Genomic DNA, 16,417 nt, shown 5'->3' with positions numbered 1-16,417 from the left:
TGGATCTGCTGTTTACGTACAGGCGGATTCAGAGTCCCTATGGTTGGGACTGATGCGCTTGATCTGAGTACCTAAAAAGCAGATCCAATTAATCGCCAAACCATATAGTAAATATATTGCTCATTTTATACGCAATGAATGTATATTCCATCCAATCTTGAGTTGTCCTGACTGAAGTGAAAATAGCAGATCTACAAGCTTGCAACGTGGCGCAAAGAGATTTTTTAGGGGTCCCTTCATTTCATTAAAAAATAAAAATAAACATTCCCAAAAAAGCATAATTCAATGGATTCAGGAAACAGGAATCGGGAATTTCATGCAGAAATCAAAGAAACTCCATGAATTAGAAAACAAATGTTTAAGAAGTAGTGAAAATGGCGTGCCGCGTTATGAGCTTGTAAATCTTTTCACTAGTTCGGGTCCCGGGCAAACGTACGTCTCATTTCTCTTTTGGGTCACGAGCTAAAAAGTTTGGGAACCACTCTCTCTCTCTGTCTCTCTCTCTCTCTCTCTGTCTCTCTCTCTCTCTTTCTCTCTCTCTCTCTCTATCTCACATCCAAACAAAGCCACACAGACACACATGAGTCGCGGAATGAAAAATACACACACACACACACACACACACACACACACACACACACACACACACACACACACACACACACACACACACACACACACACACACACACACACACACACACACACACACACTCATTCGTAAAAAAATAAAAAGAAACTAGACTAAAATGTTAGGAAGGGACTATAGTGGACAAGATATCCAGTAAATAGCAGATCTACAAGCTCACAACACGTGAGCTTGTAGATCGGCTATTTTCAGCAAGTCGACTGAATTAGTCGACTAAAGTCGACTAAAACTAAATGAAAACTATTGAAGAAAAAACAACACAGCTGTGGAAGTTGAGAAGGTTGATCCTGCTATAGCGTTTCCTTTCCAGCGGGAGATATCCATCATTTGAAAACAAAACAAAACAAAACAAAACACAAAAAAGAGACCAACACTTATTCTTGTCACAGGATCAGAGCAAGTTATATAATGGCAAGTTTGTGAAGAAGACAAAAAACGAATACCGATATTCTTTTTTTTTTCTTTCCCCAAGCGAAAATAAATAACAAACTTTGTTATTGTCCCCAAAGGTATATTCGTCTTCACTGGTCTGTTGAAAAACGCCCACAACAAAACAACACTATACAGTAGCACAGAAAAGCACACCACCATAAGACACTACATAAACATGAGGTCCCCACGACTGTACACAGAACCATCCTATCGATGTCTTTGAAGATATTGATAGATGTTTGCCGGTTAGTCCAGCATCTTGAATCCTTATGTTTTACAGTATTAGAGCTGTGGTGTGGAGGTGCATATATAAAGCAACCTGACCCAAATGTCCAGGTTGTGTGTCAGTCGTATTAAGGTTGAGCGGATACAGTAAGCTCTCACAGTCGGCATTCGCCCCTGTGTGTGTGTGTGTGTGTGTGTGTGTGTGTGTGTGTGTGTGTGTGTGTGTGTGTGTGTGTGTGTGTGTGTGTGTGCGTGCGTGCGTGCGTGCGTGCGTGCGTGTGCGTGCTTGCGTGCCTGTAGCTGCTACTAGGCCGACCAGCGTCATATTTACATATTTGCACATTGCCAGCAGGCCAAGGACCTCAATTCCTGAATATACTTGTATAGATAGAGACACAGAGAAAGAGGCTGATAATCTAATCCAAATACCATAATTTACAGTAATTAATAGACCTGCCATATAAAGTCTTAATTAATGAATGCTTTGGTGAAGAAAGAAAACTGTTGTGCACCATGTGTCGCTCGACAAGGAATACTTTTTCAGCTGAAAAGAGTTGTTGATGTGCTGGCTCACATCACGTTTTATCATGACTTCTGACATCATGACATTTTCACAGACCATTTCACATTTGCTTTAATACTGTTTATCTGCTTTGAAGAAACATCTCAACAGCTGTTTTTATTGTGTTTTGCCCTCCAGGAGACAACTTTATGGTGGCTCCACGGTGGCCAATTCAAAAGGTAGGACAAACTTTGTGTGTGTGTGTGTGTGTGTGTGTGTGTGCGTGCGTGCGCGTGCGTGCATGCTTGTATGTGTGCATGTGATTGTCAGCCTTTAGTTTACACTTGAGCTGGCATGAGAAACCCTTTCCATCATGGAATATAAAGATCTAGTGCCATCTTGTGGAATGTTTAGTATATTGCGCTTGCTTCCACTCCAATGTGTGTTTTGGCCTTATTGGTCTTAGAAACCAAAGAACCAGTAACTATCTGTGCTGTTTGAGAATAGTGGCCCAAACCAGTATAAAAAATAAAACAGACAAGAAATCATCTTAGTGTTTTTAATGGCTTCCATTATAGCATGCAAACTTTCCAGGAATAGAAAGCCTGCAGTTTCTATTAGCTTGGATTTCCCATCAATAATGTTTCACTGGTAGGCATGTTTTCTGAACTGTCCACAGACCTCCACTGAGACACTGAGTGAATAGACAAAAACGCTACCCTATATAGTATTTATTTAAAGACGGTTAGGCCGCGGACAAAGCCAACTGGAGTCGTGACTCATGACAACAAACACAATTTTGTTTTGGACCAAACAAATAATTACAAAGAAGAAAAACAAACCTGCCATTTCTTTCTTCTTTCTAATTCTTTGTTCGGCCCAAAACATTGTGTTTGTTGTCATGTTTGTCACAACTCGAGTTGGCTTTGTACGAGGCTTAAAAGGTCTTTAAATAAATACTTTTTGAAAAGTCTATGAGGAAAATGAACAGGGAATCATTTCCTGGGCCCTGGTAGGGGGCGGGACTGCGACACTCTATTATAATGAGTATTAGTGAGGACCATAAAGATAGATTGTGTGGTCGTCCTTTAACATGATAAATCACATTATAGCCTATTGTTAAATAATTAAAGCGTTACCCAACAAAACAAAGAAAACCCAGAAGAACTAAATGGAAAATGATAAGTAAGCTGTATATTAATTGAGCTGTTAGGAGAATTTAGAGTGCTGACACTCTCAACTAAGCTTGCACCAAAACTAATACATATAGCCTAATACAGTGCATGCCATCCTGAAATCACAGATATGTACAGTTGCTGAACAAGAATGCTGGACTTGAACACATGTTTTGGGTGATAATCAGGTGCTCATCATCATCATCATCTTCATCAGAGAGAGAGAGAGAGAGAGAGAGAGAGAGAGAGAGAGAGAGAGAGAGCGATAATCCAACAGTTTATGTAATAATGACTGACTCCGTACTCTCGTTGGGTTTTAGGACAGCGGTACTGCAGCAGTGGAGCACCTGGATCCAGGCCAAGCTGAAGGCAGTCGTCCAAAACAAGAGAACCCTGCAGTCTCCAACCGTGGAGACCTCCATCAAGCTTCCTACTACTCTCCTCCACCGCCCTCTGAAGACCAAGCAGTCGGCCCCAAACAGCCGCCGGTCACCAAACGCCACAGGAAACTGCTCCTGAAGGCCAACTCCGCCACGTCCACGGCCCCTGCCGGTCAGGACGACCAGCAGCAGCAGCGTCTGTCCAGCACACAGGAGTCCCGGCACCGCCTGCTGAGCGAGGTCTGCTCCAAGTACCAGCCCGGCGTCACCGAGCAGAGCGTCTCCCGCCGGCAGGTGTCTCGTATCTACGTGGAGGACCGCTCCCGGCTGCTGTACTGCGAGGTGCCGAAGGCCGGATGCTCCAACTGGAAGCGGGTGCTCATGGTGCTGGGCGGGAGCGCCGCCTCCACGCGGGGCATCCCCCACGACGCGGCCCACTACACCAACCACCTGAGCCGCCTGGAGGGCCACGACGGCGCCGGCATCGCCGAGAGGCTCCGCTCTTACGCCAAGGTGCTGTTCGTGCGGGAGCCCTTCGAGCGGCTGGTGTCGGCGTTCCGCGACAAGTTCGAGAGCCCCAACTCCTACTACCACCCCGTGTTCGGGCGGCCCATCATCTCCAGGTACCGCGCCAACGCCACGCAGACCGCCCTGCGCACGGGCACCGGAGTCACGTTCCGGGAGTTCGTCCGGTACCTGCTGGACGTGCGTCGGCCCGTGGGCATGGACATACACTGGGAGCCGGTCAGCCAGCTCTGCAACCCCTGCCTCCTTCGCTACAACTTCATTGGGAAGTTTGAGAACCTTGAGGAAGAGGCCAACTTTCTGCTGCGGAAGATCGGAGCGCCGAGCAACCTCACCTTCCCCGACTTCAAGGACAGGAACCCACATGCGGAAAGGACTTCCTCCAAAATCACCCAGAGGTACTTTGCACAGTTGAACTCCACGGAGAGGCAGAAGGCTTATGACTTTTATTATATGGACTATTTGATGTTTAATTACCCCAAGCCCTTCAAGGACCTCTATTAAAAATTCCCTCACTTTATAGACTGCGTGAAGAGATTTTTTCCTGTGGGTTTTGAATACACCCTGCTGGTACATTTTCAACATGAGTCACATGACAAATTCATGCTTAATCAAATGTGTGAAATATCACCGGACCACGGAGGAAACTATTTTTCCCCCTCCCTCTCTAACCAAATACCAAAAAGGTAATCCAGAAGTTTTTGTATACTGTACATTTGAAATATTATATTATATTATTCGGAAGATCACATTAGGCCACCCTATATAATAATAGCAGCCTTCAACTAATCTATTTAACTGAAATACCACAGCGCTTACAGTTTGAAATGTATTATTTAGTGACTTCTATGAAGTTAAATATACATTGCGTCAACATTACGGTAATTGTGTCAGCTAACTTATGAACAGTGTCACTTGAAGATGCTCGTTCATTTATATATTATGGTGGTGGTCATTATTAAATAAGACGTGTGTAAGAGATACATTTTATGGAATATAATGGTCTGCTCTTTCGCAGTTTCATGTGATTGTAAAATTCCTGGCTGAAATTAAATTAAATCAAAACTGCCTTATTTGGGAATTACGGTTTCTTGCACTTCCAACGGGACACATGGTTTCAGGACTAATGACTGAGTGGAAACGTGTGTTCAAAATATATGAACATTATATCCTAGCCTTAACACTGCCATTTCACCTGATGCATTCATGTTAGTTGTTCTAAAACATGTGCTGTGATTATAAATAAATATATGAACCTTTTACACAACTGTCTCCGTGTATTCATCTTGAAACAAGAGTTTTTTTCCAAAGGTTAAACCATTTGAAAACATAACTGTTCGTGTGATGCAGACACGGCAAAAGGTTCGGGCCTAGAGGCTATGTCAAACACTTTTTCTTGAAGGTAAATATTTAAATATGGATTGTAGCTGTAATAATAAACTGTGAAGATGTCAAAGTTGTGTGTTCAGGTCCCCCAACCTAAACAAATCGTTTATGTTTGAGAGCCAATATCCTGAAGACATAGCTTATTGAGCTTATGCTATTCTTCTTTTCCGTGTCATACTGGGGGAACAACATTTAGTTGGAGTTGAAATACACCGTCTAAATAAGAAGAGGTGCAATAAGGCAAGCTTGTAGGTCTGCTATTTTTGAAAGATCTAAGAACGACTGACATAGAAACATAGCTTTTTCAGAAAACTGTCAGGATGTAGAAGACATTTTTAGAATCTGATCTCAGGTCAGAATGAGTTAAAATGGACCCCCAGAGAGTCATGTGACTCAAACGTTGAATAGAGGAAAGTGCTCCTCGCTGAACCCTGGCCAATGAGCACCTGTTTTCAGTTCACAGCTGTAACGACCTGGAACTGGAAGTTATGCGGGAACGCCCACTGAGTGGCAAAAAACTACTTTCTGGCCTCAACAGCCCATTCATCCAAACAGAAAAGTCCTGTCTGATTGCATTAAAACAATGTTAAACTCACCAACATTGCAGCTGTACGAAAAGCTTGAATTATCCTCTTTCTATCTGCAAAGTTTTTGTTTCATAAAAATCCACCATAGAAACGTTATGAGCTACTTTCTGTCAAGAAATGTCCTACATTTTAAGTGTGAGAGTTAGGAAGTGCTTGTTTTCAATAACAACATTTTGCTGCCTCCTGCATTATGTGACATTTAGAAACAGGACGGTTGAGTGATTTCCAACCAGCGCTTCCAAACTCCAACACTCCATGCTGCTCAATGTTTTGCCACTCAGTCTAGATGAGGGGGGCGTGTCCTGATTATTCAACACAGTCTGGAGGTGGTGGTATAGTATGGGTGTTAATTGGGCCTGTTGGCAGAGAGGCTGAACATTATCCACTATCAACAACAGCACAAACATCGCTCATATGGGTCTGGACTTTGAACATGCTACTGTGAGCAAATGTCCTTTCAGTGGAAGGGTTTTTAAACTATATAGATATGGGAGAATATTAATACTAGGCTATAGGAAAATATGAATGTCCATTCAGGGTGAAGTGTTGAGAATTTATTAAGAAGATTCAGGCAAGATTCAACATTCAGAGCATAGGAACAGACCTCATGGCCTGACCTTTGATGAGCATATGAATTTCAATCTGATTCTGATTCATTTATGCTGTAATATTCGTGAAATGCAGACTTGTTTCTTAAATATAAAGAGAGGTGGAACTTATGGTATAATCCAAAACTATGAACAATCAACATACAGTCTTAAATAATTATGGCCCTCTAAACCTTGTCACACACACCCAATGTATCCAAAAGTAAAATATATTTTTGTGCACAGTTGCATCCTGGGACCTTATTAGCTTTATAAACAGGTAGATTCATTGGTACCCCTGAGGAGGACAGAATGTGTTTATTGTGATTTGGAAAGACATTTTTGTTTTACTGTCCACTATGATGACTTTTATTATTATAACTATTATTTTGTAAAACGTCAAGTATTTACTTCTTTTTTTTTTGTTAGAAAAACCAGGACCGAGACACACCTATTCCAAATGCCTTAATTGTTATGGACGAAATCTATTTAGTCTGGAGGAAAAAAATCTGTTACAATATTTTTGTGTTTGACAAATTAGAAAGAAATGTGCTTCTTGCTTATTCGATTCATAATAAAAGTAATCAATAGAATAATCACTAAGATAGTCGAAACAGTAGTTGCAGGCATGCCCTAATAAATTCTACTGTAAAAGATAGCAAAGCATCAGCTCTCTTTCTACCAGCTCGGCCTCCTTGACCTTGACCCTGACCTAATAGATGACCCTGCTTGGCTCGGCCTCCTTGGACTCGACCCTGACCTAATCGATCTCCTTGCTTGGCTCGGCCTCCTTGATCTCGACCCTGACCCTGATCTAATGGACGACCCTTGCTGGACGGATGACCCTTGCTGGACCTGCTCTCTTGACCTCGACCCTGACCCTGATCTAATGGACGACCCTTGCTGGACGGATGACCCTTGCTGGACCTGCTCTCTTGACCTCGACCCTGACCCTGATCTGATGGATGACCCTGCTTGGCTCGGCCTCCTTGATCTCGACCCTGACATAATCAATCCTCCTGCTTGGCTTGGCCTCCTTGACCCTGACCCTGATCTAATGGACGACTCTTGCTGGACCTGCTCTCTTGATCTCGACCCTGACCTTGAGTTTTGTCCCTGCTCCCTCGACCTTGGTCCTGACCTGCTGGCTGCAGGCCCTGCTTGGTCCTGCCCCCCACACCCTCTAATCCCTCCAAACACAGTGCTACTCCCACTCTTGTACACTTCGGAAAGCCACTTCTCCAGATCACCCACACTCATCTCCGACCATTTGAAAACATCCTCATTGTTTGCACGATAGGCTTTAGAAACATACCGGTACTGATCTGTTGGCGGCACTTCATGGTTGGCTTTATTTTTATTATTCATTTTAATTTTCTTTTTGCAGCAGTAAGCGGTCCAGAACTCTCGGGGCACGTTGACTCGTTTCTCATTCTCAGCCTGACCGCCTCCCTCTGCCCCCAACCAGCTCTCTCCTGGCACTACCCCGGTCACTAAGTAGGCCTTTTCACTGCATTGTTTTATTCCTAGCTCGTTTCTAAAAACACGGTCCTCAACCTCTCTGCTCCATGCTTCATTAGCTTTACTTAATTGTGGCGCTGCGTTTGTGAGAGTGAAGGTGGCTTCTCTCCCATCCTTGCTGTCAGCAGCGGTCTTTGGGTTCAGGTGGCCTCTGGTGTAAATATCCCGTAGCTGTTTCTTTCGTTCCTTGATGTCGTTTGCATAGTCGTCATCCACTGCCTGATGCTTACATTGGAATCCTTTCTCGGCTCGGTCCATCTGTTTCACCTGAATCACCTCCCGCTCGTTTTCAAGCTGTAAAATATAAAGTATAAATATAGTACTTTTATAATTATAATTTATACTATAAATTATAGTTTGTCACTGGTGTAGGCCTACATCAGATATAATCTCAGATATAATCTCTGTCAAATATATACAAAAGTAAATAAGGAATAAGCCAATCACTAAAAATATCACAAAATGCCAACAGATCGAAAGACATTTCTAAATAGAAGAAACTTTCAGTACTTTTTCCACCACTGTAATAGGCCCCCTCCTTTTCCCCCTCTACCTAAATGTATTTGCTGAAAATAGACAATCTACAAACTCATAATGTGAGTTTATAGATATAGTTTATTTGTTTTGCCAAATGTTCCCCCATCACTAGACACTAGAGTTCATGTGTCTAGTGGTTAAGCAGTTTTAAAAAGACTCACCTGGGGTTCAATCTTCCACTGTTCAAGTGCGCCACTTTTGCTTCTCTTGCCGATCGGCAGTGCTACAGTGTATGCAGAATACACCGGAATCCGGTTTGTGGTGTCATAGAGCGTGGCGAATCTGTTGTGGTTCTCGTAAAACTGACAGATCTGTCTGTAGCGGTTTTGGTCTCCGCGCAGCAGGATGGTAGGGAAGATGTGGGAGTTCTGGCTGTCCGGGTTCGGGATGAAGAATTCTGGACAGCCTTGATCGAAGGCCACGACGTGTCCACTGGTCAGCGACGGGAGTGCCAGCTGCACCAACAGCAGAGCCAGGAGCCTCATGGTGAAGACGAGGAAGAGTCCTCTGTGAGGAGAGAACTCTTCAGAGGAGAGAGGAGAGTGATAAGAGGTACTCAGCGCAGGACATTAAATACACCCATGTTGTGACTGCAACTTGTTCCTGTTCGCAGATGACTCAGCACTGCTGGTCTCGGACAGGAACAAACTGCAAGTTGAAAAGGCCATCAGCTCTGAACTCGGTAGAATCTGCACCTGGCTCGCTGATAACAAACTATCTTTACACCTGGGAAAAACGGAATCCATTCTCTTTGGATCAAATAGTAATCTCATATGCATGCGCACATGCATATTAAGAGTGTGCATGTGAGAATGTGTATGTGTATTGTGTATCTGTGCAGCAGCACGACTCAGGATGACATTGACACCTTTGAGTTCATGTGATAAAATCTACTGAACAACACATTTCAACATGATCACTATAGACTGTCACATACTCATACTTCTCTCTTTTTTGTCTTTTTTTCACCAGTATTTTAGTTTCGCAATATGAGAAGTAGCCTACCACAATGACACTTGTTTCCATGGCTGATATGTGGATTTATCGGAACCACATCTGTCACTGACCAGTAAGCTCCACCCTCAGTTTTCCGGCATTTTGAGCAGTTTGAAAAAAACACTTCACTTGTACCTTAATTAACTTGTGATTTAACCGCAGTTGGCAAAAACTTGGCAATATGGTAGAATACTATATGCCAAAAAGTGAAGATGACAAACCATTGGCCAAAGAGTGGCGCTATATCATTCAATTGAACATGCATAGCTCATGAACCGTTTGACCATCAGCAATAAAACTGAAATACTACGTATATGCGTTTCCTCATGACTTTTGACCTCTGACCTTTAGATCACCCATATAACTTATCCAATCTTTATGGTAGAGTAGGTTAATACAATATAACTTATTCAATCTGTATGGTAGAGTATGTTAATACAATATATTAGATGGATTAAATGGATTCCATTTGATCAACTCACTTCCTTAATTGTTTTCCGACTGTGCTGCAGCTGGGCAGACGCCGGCCAGCTAGCGCGACACTTATGGGAATAGTTTCATGGTTGTTCTGTAAAAGTGGTGGTATTTAGGGCTTGTTTGTTTTTTATGTCGTGGTCGAGGGCCGGTAGGCAATGCTGCCACTGTCACCACTCACCATGACTCCTTGCTTTTAATTGAAATGATACTGTCATCATCAATCATCTGTGGTTTTTTGTTTTGAAATAACAAGGTTTTGGAAAGTCCGTTTATTGCGAACGCAGTGATTGCGAATGCAATGAGCACTTACTATGAGACCTAGCAGATCATGTCTGTCTGTCTGTGTGTCTGTGTGTGTGTGTGTGTGTGTGTGTGTGTGTCTGTCCCGCTTTTGTGCCCATATATAGAGCTGAGTGATTACGTCACCATGACTCAGCCATAACCATATAAGGAGTTCCCCAAAGCAGCTATACGTCCAAAATTGTACGAGCTGCGTTCGCTTCCCGCGTGTGCGCGTCTTACTGGTTTACATATACATTGTGACATGCAAATAAGGCCTGTCCAAACTTGTGCTGAAAAGTACCAAAAGTAGAAAGTAGGCTACTTACTCACTATATGCAGAATGTCCCATTTCAACTTTTCAAATGTAAAACTATTTTGGAAATTGCTGAAATGTACATACAGTAGGGCTGAAGAGTTTAATGTATGTTTTGTAATAATCTAGAAAGTAACTATAGTGACTAAAGTTTTCAAATAATTGTAGTGGAGTAAAAGTACAATATTTGCCTCTGAGATGTAGTGGAGTAGAAGTAATAGTATTGAAAATATTATACAAATACCTCAAAAAGTACTGTAGCCTACTTAAGTAAATGTATTCCACCACTGGTTATTATACTGGATGTAATTATATGTATTATATTATAATATAATGAAGTATACGAGGCCTGGTTGTTACGCATTAAGTCCTTTCCTGGTGAAATAAATTACAATACCAAGAGCAGATTAGAGCAGCTGTGTCATGTTTGCAGTTGAAGGAATTAATTAATGCACACAAAGTAACTGAAATAAAATAAAGTCAATAGTGATATAGAAAAAAAAGGCATATACATTAAATAAGAACCATGCGCTGCATCAGTGATTTCCTTTTATTTCATGATTTTAGTATTATCACTAGGCCTGCAATGTCCACTGTGTCCACAGGAGGGCTACTGAGACTGTGGAATGAAAGCGGACTTCGCTCAGGTTCACAACCAAACCTTCAACGGCTTTAATAGTTCTTATTCGTGGTGGTGGTACTGTACAGTTGTCAGTTACTGTACACACATATTTGTCTGACACTGTATCACTTGGATAATGGCTACAGTATAAACATTATGAGGGGAGGCTATAACGATATTATCAATATATCAAAGACATATTTATGCAAGCAAGAGCTGGTTTATTTATGATAAGTAGGACATTGCTTTTGACAGAAGACAATATTATTGTTGGATCCCATGGCCAATATTATGCATAGTAAAGCACCATAGATGACAGGGAAGCACCACTCATTGAGACATTAGATGTCACGATGAGTCAGCTATAGGCCTATCCATATATGGAGTTCTATATTAGCATGATGTCAGAAGTATTATACTGTATTATGTCTCTGACGGCTCCATATATGGAGCTCTAGATCAACCACAACCAAATATGGAGTTTGTGCTGATGTCAGACTTACGTATTGTCGGATATCTCCATATATGGAGTACCAATATTCAGAGGTTAACTATGGCGACCTATCAAATAACCATATGACGTGAAGGTGACTGAAACTTTGAAAGCCTTCGTTACAGCCACCACTCTGAGTCTGTAAAAGCATAATAAAAGTGAAGTGAAGCCAGGGACACCTTTTATCTATCCTGCACATGATGTCACACAAAGATGTCATGCAACATTATTTGCCATTTACTTGGCCTGTACGCCTGTACGGAAGAAGATTTGTCATAAAAAGTCCATAGACTTGGTCACACACATGGCGTCAATGGAATCATGGACCAATTGGGATACACATGCACAGCGTGGCTCCAATGTTGTGTGGCCAGCCTGTGATATCATCCATGACAAAAGTGTGGGTCCGGGGACCCCCAGGGGTCCTTGATGGAGTTCCAGGGGGTCCCCAGTTAAATGATAGTTTGGGCAAAATGGACCCTTGTGGGTCTGTAACTCTTTGAGAGTGTACAAATGGAACCAAATGGACCCGTCTCAGAGTTAAATTATCATTGATTTTACAATATAAATTGGGGGTCCTATGCAGAGATAGAAATGCCATTAAATGGGGGTCCGTAGACTATATGCATGTCAAACTGGGGGTCCTTGAAATTAAACGGGTTGAGAATCTCTGCTAGAGCTGTAAAAATCTTCTCTTATGGGGGTCCCTGGCATATATTTTCAAATGGGGGTAAAGTTATGTAAAGAATCACACTTGTGTGAACTCTGAGAAGGGAGGGGCGCCTACTATGGCTGTCTTTTATTTTTTTTTGTTTTTGTCCCAACATAAGGGTCCTGTTTTTTAATTTATTTTTATTATACATTTTTTATTAAGGTTAAAAGTCCATAGACTGGGCTGCCACACAAGTCACGACGTCACGAGTGGGGTCCAGCTTTTTTTTCTGACTTTTCTTTTAAACATTACATTTTCATAGCTTCCACATTTAATTGTAATTTCGGAAAACCAGACGTTAATAATACGTTAATATTATTAACCAACGGCCCTCAATAAACAAAATGTATAGTATTTTGTTTCAAATTGTATGCCTGACTGAATCTGCATGTTTTTTTTCTGATCTTGTTGAAGTAAATACATATAATGAAAACACACAAGGCCCATGAAGGAGGAAGACCGGTCCAGCTCAGATAGGATGCCTGAAGTTCTGGCCAGCGAAGCGGGCATCACTGCCCAGTTCCTCTTCAATCCTGAGCAGCTGGTTGTACTTGGCCAAGCGCTCGGATCGGCACGGTGCGCCCGTCTTGATCTGTCCGGTGCAGAGTCCGACCGCCAGGTCAGCGATGAAGGTGTCCTCGGTCTCTCCGGAGCGATGGCTCACCATCACGCCCCAGCCGTTGCCCTGGGCCATCTTGCACGCCTGCAGGGACTCCGTGACGGAGCCGATCTGGTTGACCTTGAGGAGCAGGCAGTTGCAGGCCTTGTCGGCCACGCCCTTGGCGATGCGCTTGGGGTTGGTGACCGTGAGGTCGTCGCCCACCACCTGGACGCCACTGCTGTTGGCTGTGAACTTGGACCACGCCTCCCAGTCGTCCTGGTCGAAGGGATCCTCGATGGACGCCACAGGGTAATCCTTGACGAAGCTCCTGTAGAGGTCGGCCAGCTGGTCGGAGGTGATGTGACGGCGTGGGTCGTCGGGGGACTTGAAGTCCAGGTCGTACTTGCCGTCCTTGTAGAACTCGGAGGCCGCCACGTCCATGCCGATCAGGATCTTGTCGGTGTACCCGGCCTTGGCGATGGCGTCCTTCAGCAGCTCCAGTGCCTCCTTGTTCTCCAGGATGTTGGGGGCGAAGCCGCCCTCGTCTCCTACGTTGGTGGCGTCCACGCCGTACTTGTCCTTGATGACGTTCTTCAGGGTGTGGTAGACCTCAGCGCCGATGCGCATGGCCTCCCTGAAGCTGCCGGCGCCCACGGGCAGGATCATGAACTCCTGCATGGCCAGCTTGTTGCCGGCGTGGGAGCCGCCGTTGATGACGTTGAACGCGGGGACGGGGAGGACGACGTCGGCGTTGCCGGCGAGGTCGGCGATGTGTCGGTAGAGGGGCACGCCCTTCTCCGCCGCGCCGGCCTTGCACACGGCCAGGGAGACGCCCAGGATGGCGTTGGCGCCGAACTTGGACTTGTTCTCGGTGCCGTCCATGTCCAGCATCAGCCTGTCCACCTTCTCCTGCTCCAGGACGTTGATGCTCTCATGGCCGACCAGCGCAGGTGCGATTGTTCTGTTGATGTGCTCGACGGCCCTGGAGACGCCTTTGCCCATGTAGAAGGTCTTGTCGTTGTCACGGAGCTCCAGGGCCTCGTAGATGCCGGTGGAGGCCCCGCTGGGCACCGCGGCCCTAAATAGACCTTTCTCTGTGTACAGGTCGACCTCCACGGTGGGATTGCCACGGGAGTCGAAGATCTGACGTGCGTGGATCTTCTGGATGGACATGATGGTTCTAGAGCTGGCCAAGGGGTACTTGAAGGTTGAATGCAATTATAGCCTTGAGAAGTCAAGTGTAGTAAATACAGCTTTTATCTAATAAAGGAAATCTTACTGATGTCACCATGAGTCAGCTATAACCGTATACGGAGTTCTATATTAGCATGATGTCAGAACTATAGGTGTCAATACGGCTCCATATATGGAGATCAACCACGACCAAATATGGAGTTTGTGATGTCGTACTTAGATAGGTTGGTTAGATACAGTATGTGGGATAGCTCTAGATAGATAGCTATAGATGGAGTACCAATATTCAGGGGGGTAACTCTGGCGACCTATCAAATATCCACATGACATGAAGGTGAGTGAAAACCTTCCATATACCGTGTCTATAATATAGACACGGTATATGGAAGGTTTTCACTCACCTTCATATATATTATATACATTATAAACACACACACACACACACACACACACACACACACACAGCTTGTGTGTGTACATGCTCAAAATGCATCGCAGTGCGACGTGTTTTGAGCATGTATAGATGTGCATTTTTTGCTATATTTGAATTATTTTTGGCTATTTTTTTAATTGGAATCCTGAAAAGTACATTGGACATAAAAGAAAGAAAAAGTAATGAAAGCGGGTCAAATATCAGTATTCTGGTATTAACCTGCGGGCCGCATTAAGTGTCGGTGGGGGCGGGCCGCCAGTCGCCCATGTATGGCCTATAGCAAGTCTGAAAAGTCACCCGGCAGGCCACTGTCTGTCACCTTTTCATCCACAGTCATCTCCTTTCCTAGCCTGAAGGAGGGAACCAACCCCCCCATCCTGTTCCCTTCTTCCCTTTGTCACATCAGACCCCCCCCCCCCCCTAGCCTAGACTGGCCTAGCGACACTAATATCATTGCGTGGATACATGAGGCAGATGAAGGCTGGCTACGCGAGGCGAGGCTCCCCAGCCCCAGGCTCACTGTCAGGGGGGTGCAGCCATCATACAGCTCCCCCTGACCCCTCCCCACCACCACCATGCTCCCTTCACATGCTTCACACATGCAATATGCTAAGGCTTACATGTACACACATAGACAGACACACATGCATCTTAACCCCTTTTTGGCGGGAACCCCTTCCTGTTACGCTTTAGCTATTGAAAAATAGCAGATCTACAAGCTCACAGCGCGGCACCGAGTGCCACTCTATACGAGCTTGTTTAAATCATGAAAAAGGGGCGCAAACCTTTGAATATATTATTCTTTCAGAGTGAACGTTTTTAAGTCAAATCTTTGCTTCTGCGGGGGTCCCTGTAAACAACATATTTTCAGATGGGAGTCCGCGGCCAAATACAGATAATTCTGGGGGTCCTTGACATGAAAATGTTTGAGAACCACTGACATAGAAACATATAGGTTTTTCTGAAACCTGTCAGCATTTAGAATATTTAGAATCGTCCTCAGGTCAAAATGGGTTAAGGCATACAATTATTGTCTCCACCACAACTACTAGTAATGTATTTACGTGGCCTGTGACCCTGTGTAATAGGCCACAACATAACTGTTAAGTCCCACTAGTGCCATCGTGACACTAAGTATTTCAGCCCAGCCCTTTGGCCTCATAATGTCACATTGAGCATGATGGATTTAGCACTGTGTGATGTCGGTGCATGGTGGACGAACGGACCCAGAGTGCTTTGGAGTGGACTCTCTCTTCCCCTCACCCCTTATACCTTTTACACCCTGGCTCTCATCATCCCTTAGTTATACTGCGTATAAGATTCATAAATTAACTACATTAACTGCGTTGGCCCGGGGTGGGTTTACAAGCTATTTAAATCTTTAAATTCACAACATCTCTCCCTCCCCCCCACCCCCACCTCTCTTACTTCATCTAATTGAGCTAACTGCAGGGTTGCTTTAATTAGAAAGAGAGAGAGAGAGAGAGAGAGAGAGAGAGAGAGAGAGAGAGAGAGAGAGAGATACGCACGCGCGCACACACACACACACTGGGGATGGAGAGGGAGAGAGAGAGAGAGAGAGAGAGAGAGAGAGAGAGAGTGTGGAGTACTTTCTGCCGGTTTGCACAGCAAAGGGAGACATGCGCAGCCACGGAGCCTCGGGCAAAAACAAATGGAAGAGGAAAATTTAACAGTGGAGTCTCGGTGTCTAAACAGACGTTATGTGTATCGCTCTATTTCTTTGCTTGACTTAGTCGAGGAGGGGAGGGCAGTTCTCCGGCGTCAAGCT

The 16,417-nt window shown here is 44.3% G+C and overlaps 3 protein-coding genes across 3 annotated transcripts in view; 1 reads left to right on the top strand and 2 right to left on the bottom strand.

Moving 5' to 3' along the window:
• LOC308313737 (carbohydrate sulfotransferase 8-like) overlaps window positions 1–5,076 on the top strand; it is a 78,486-nt gene extending 73,410 nt beyond the window's left edge. Inside the window, exons 3-4 of the mRNA XM_080761028.1 lie at window positions 2,006–2,046; window positions 3,303–5,076. Coding sequence (XP_080617154.1) covers window positions 2,006–2,046; window positions 3,303–4,391 — 1,130 coding nt within the window. The 3' untranslated portion in view covers window positions 4,392–5,076. The remainder of the gene's footprint in view (window positions 1–2,005; window positions 2,047–3,302) is intronic.
• A 1,813-nt stretch (window positions 5,077–6,889) lies between these two features.
• Window positions 6,890–9,310, bottom strand: LOC308313586 (uncharacterized protein). The gene is made up of 2 exons (XM_080760789.1): window positions 8,667–9,310; window positions 6,890–8,262 (listed from the first exon to the last, which is right to left on the bottom strand). The coding sequence occupies exons 1-2, from the start codon at window positions 8,988–8,990 to the stop codon at window positions 7,126–7,128; spliced, it is 1,461 nt and encodes a 486-aa protein (XP_080616915.1). The 5' UTR covers window positions 8,991–9,310; the 3' UTR covers window positions 6,890–7,125.
• Window positions 9,311–12,869: 3,559 nt separating this feature from the next.
• LOC308313683 (enolase-like) lies at window positions 12,870–14,174 on the bottom strand (the record flags this gene model as incomplete). Its single annotated transcript, XM_080760953.1, has 1 exon — window positions 12,870–14,174. One exon carries the CDS (start codon window positions 14,172–14,174, stop codon window positions 12,870–12,872), a length of 1,305 nt encoding a protein of 434 aa, XP_080617079.1.
• Window positions 14,175–16,417: the final 2,243 nt, after the last annotated feature.

Source organism: Protomyctophum bolini (genome assembly GCF_963924005.1).
Source record: "Protomyctophum bolini genome assembly, chromosome: 4".
Taxonomy (NCBI): domain Eukaryota; kingdom Metazoa; phylum Chordata; class Actinopteri; order Myctophiformes; family Myctophidae; genus Protomyctophum; species Protomyctophum bolini.
This window is presented reverse-complemented; position numbering and strand designations above follow the sequence as displayed.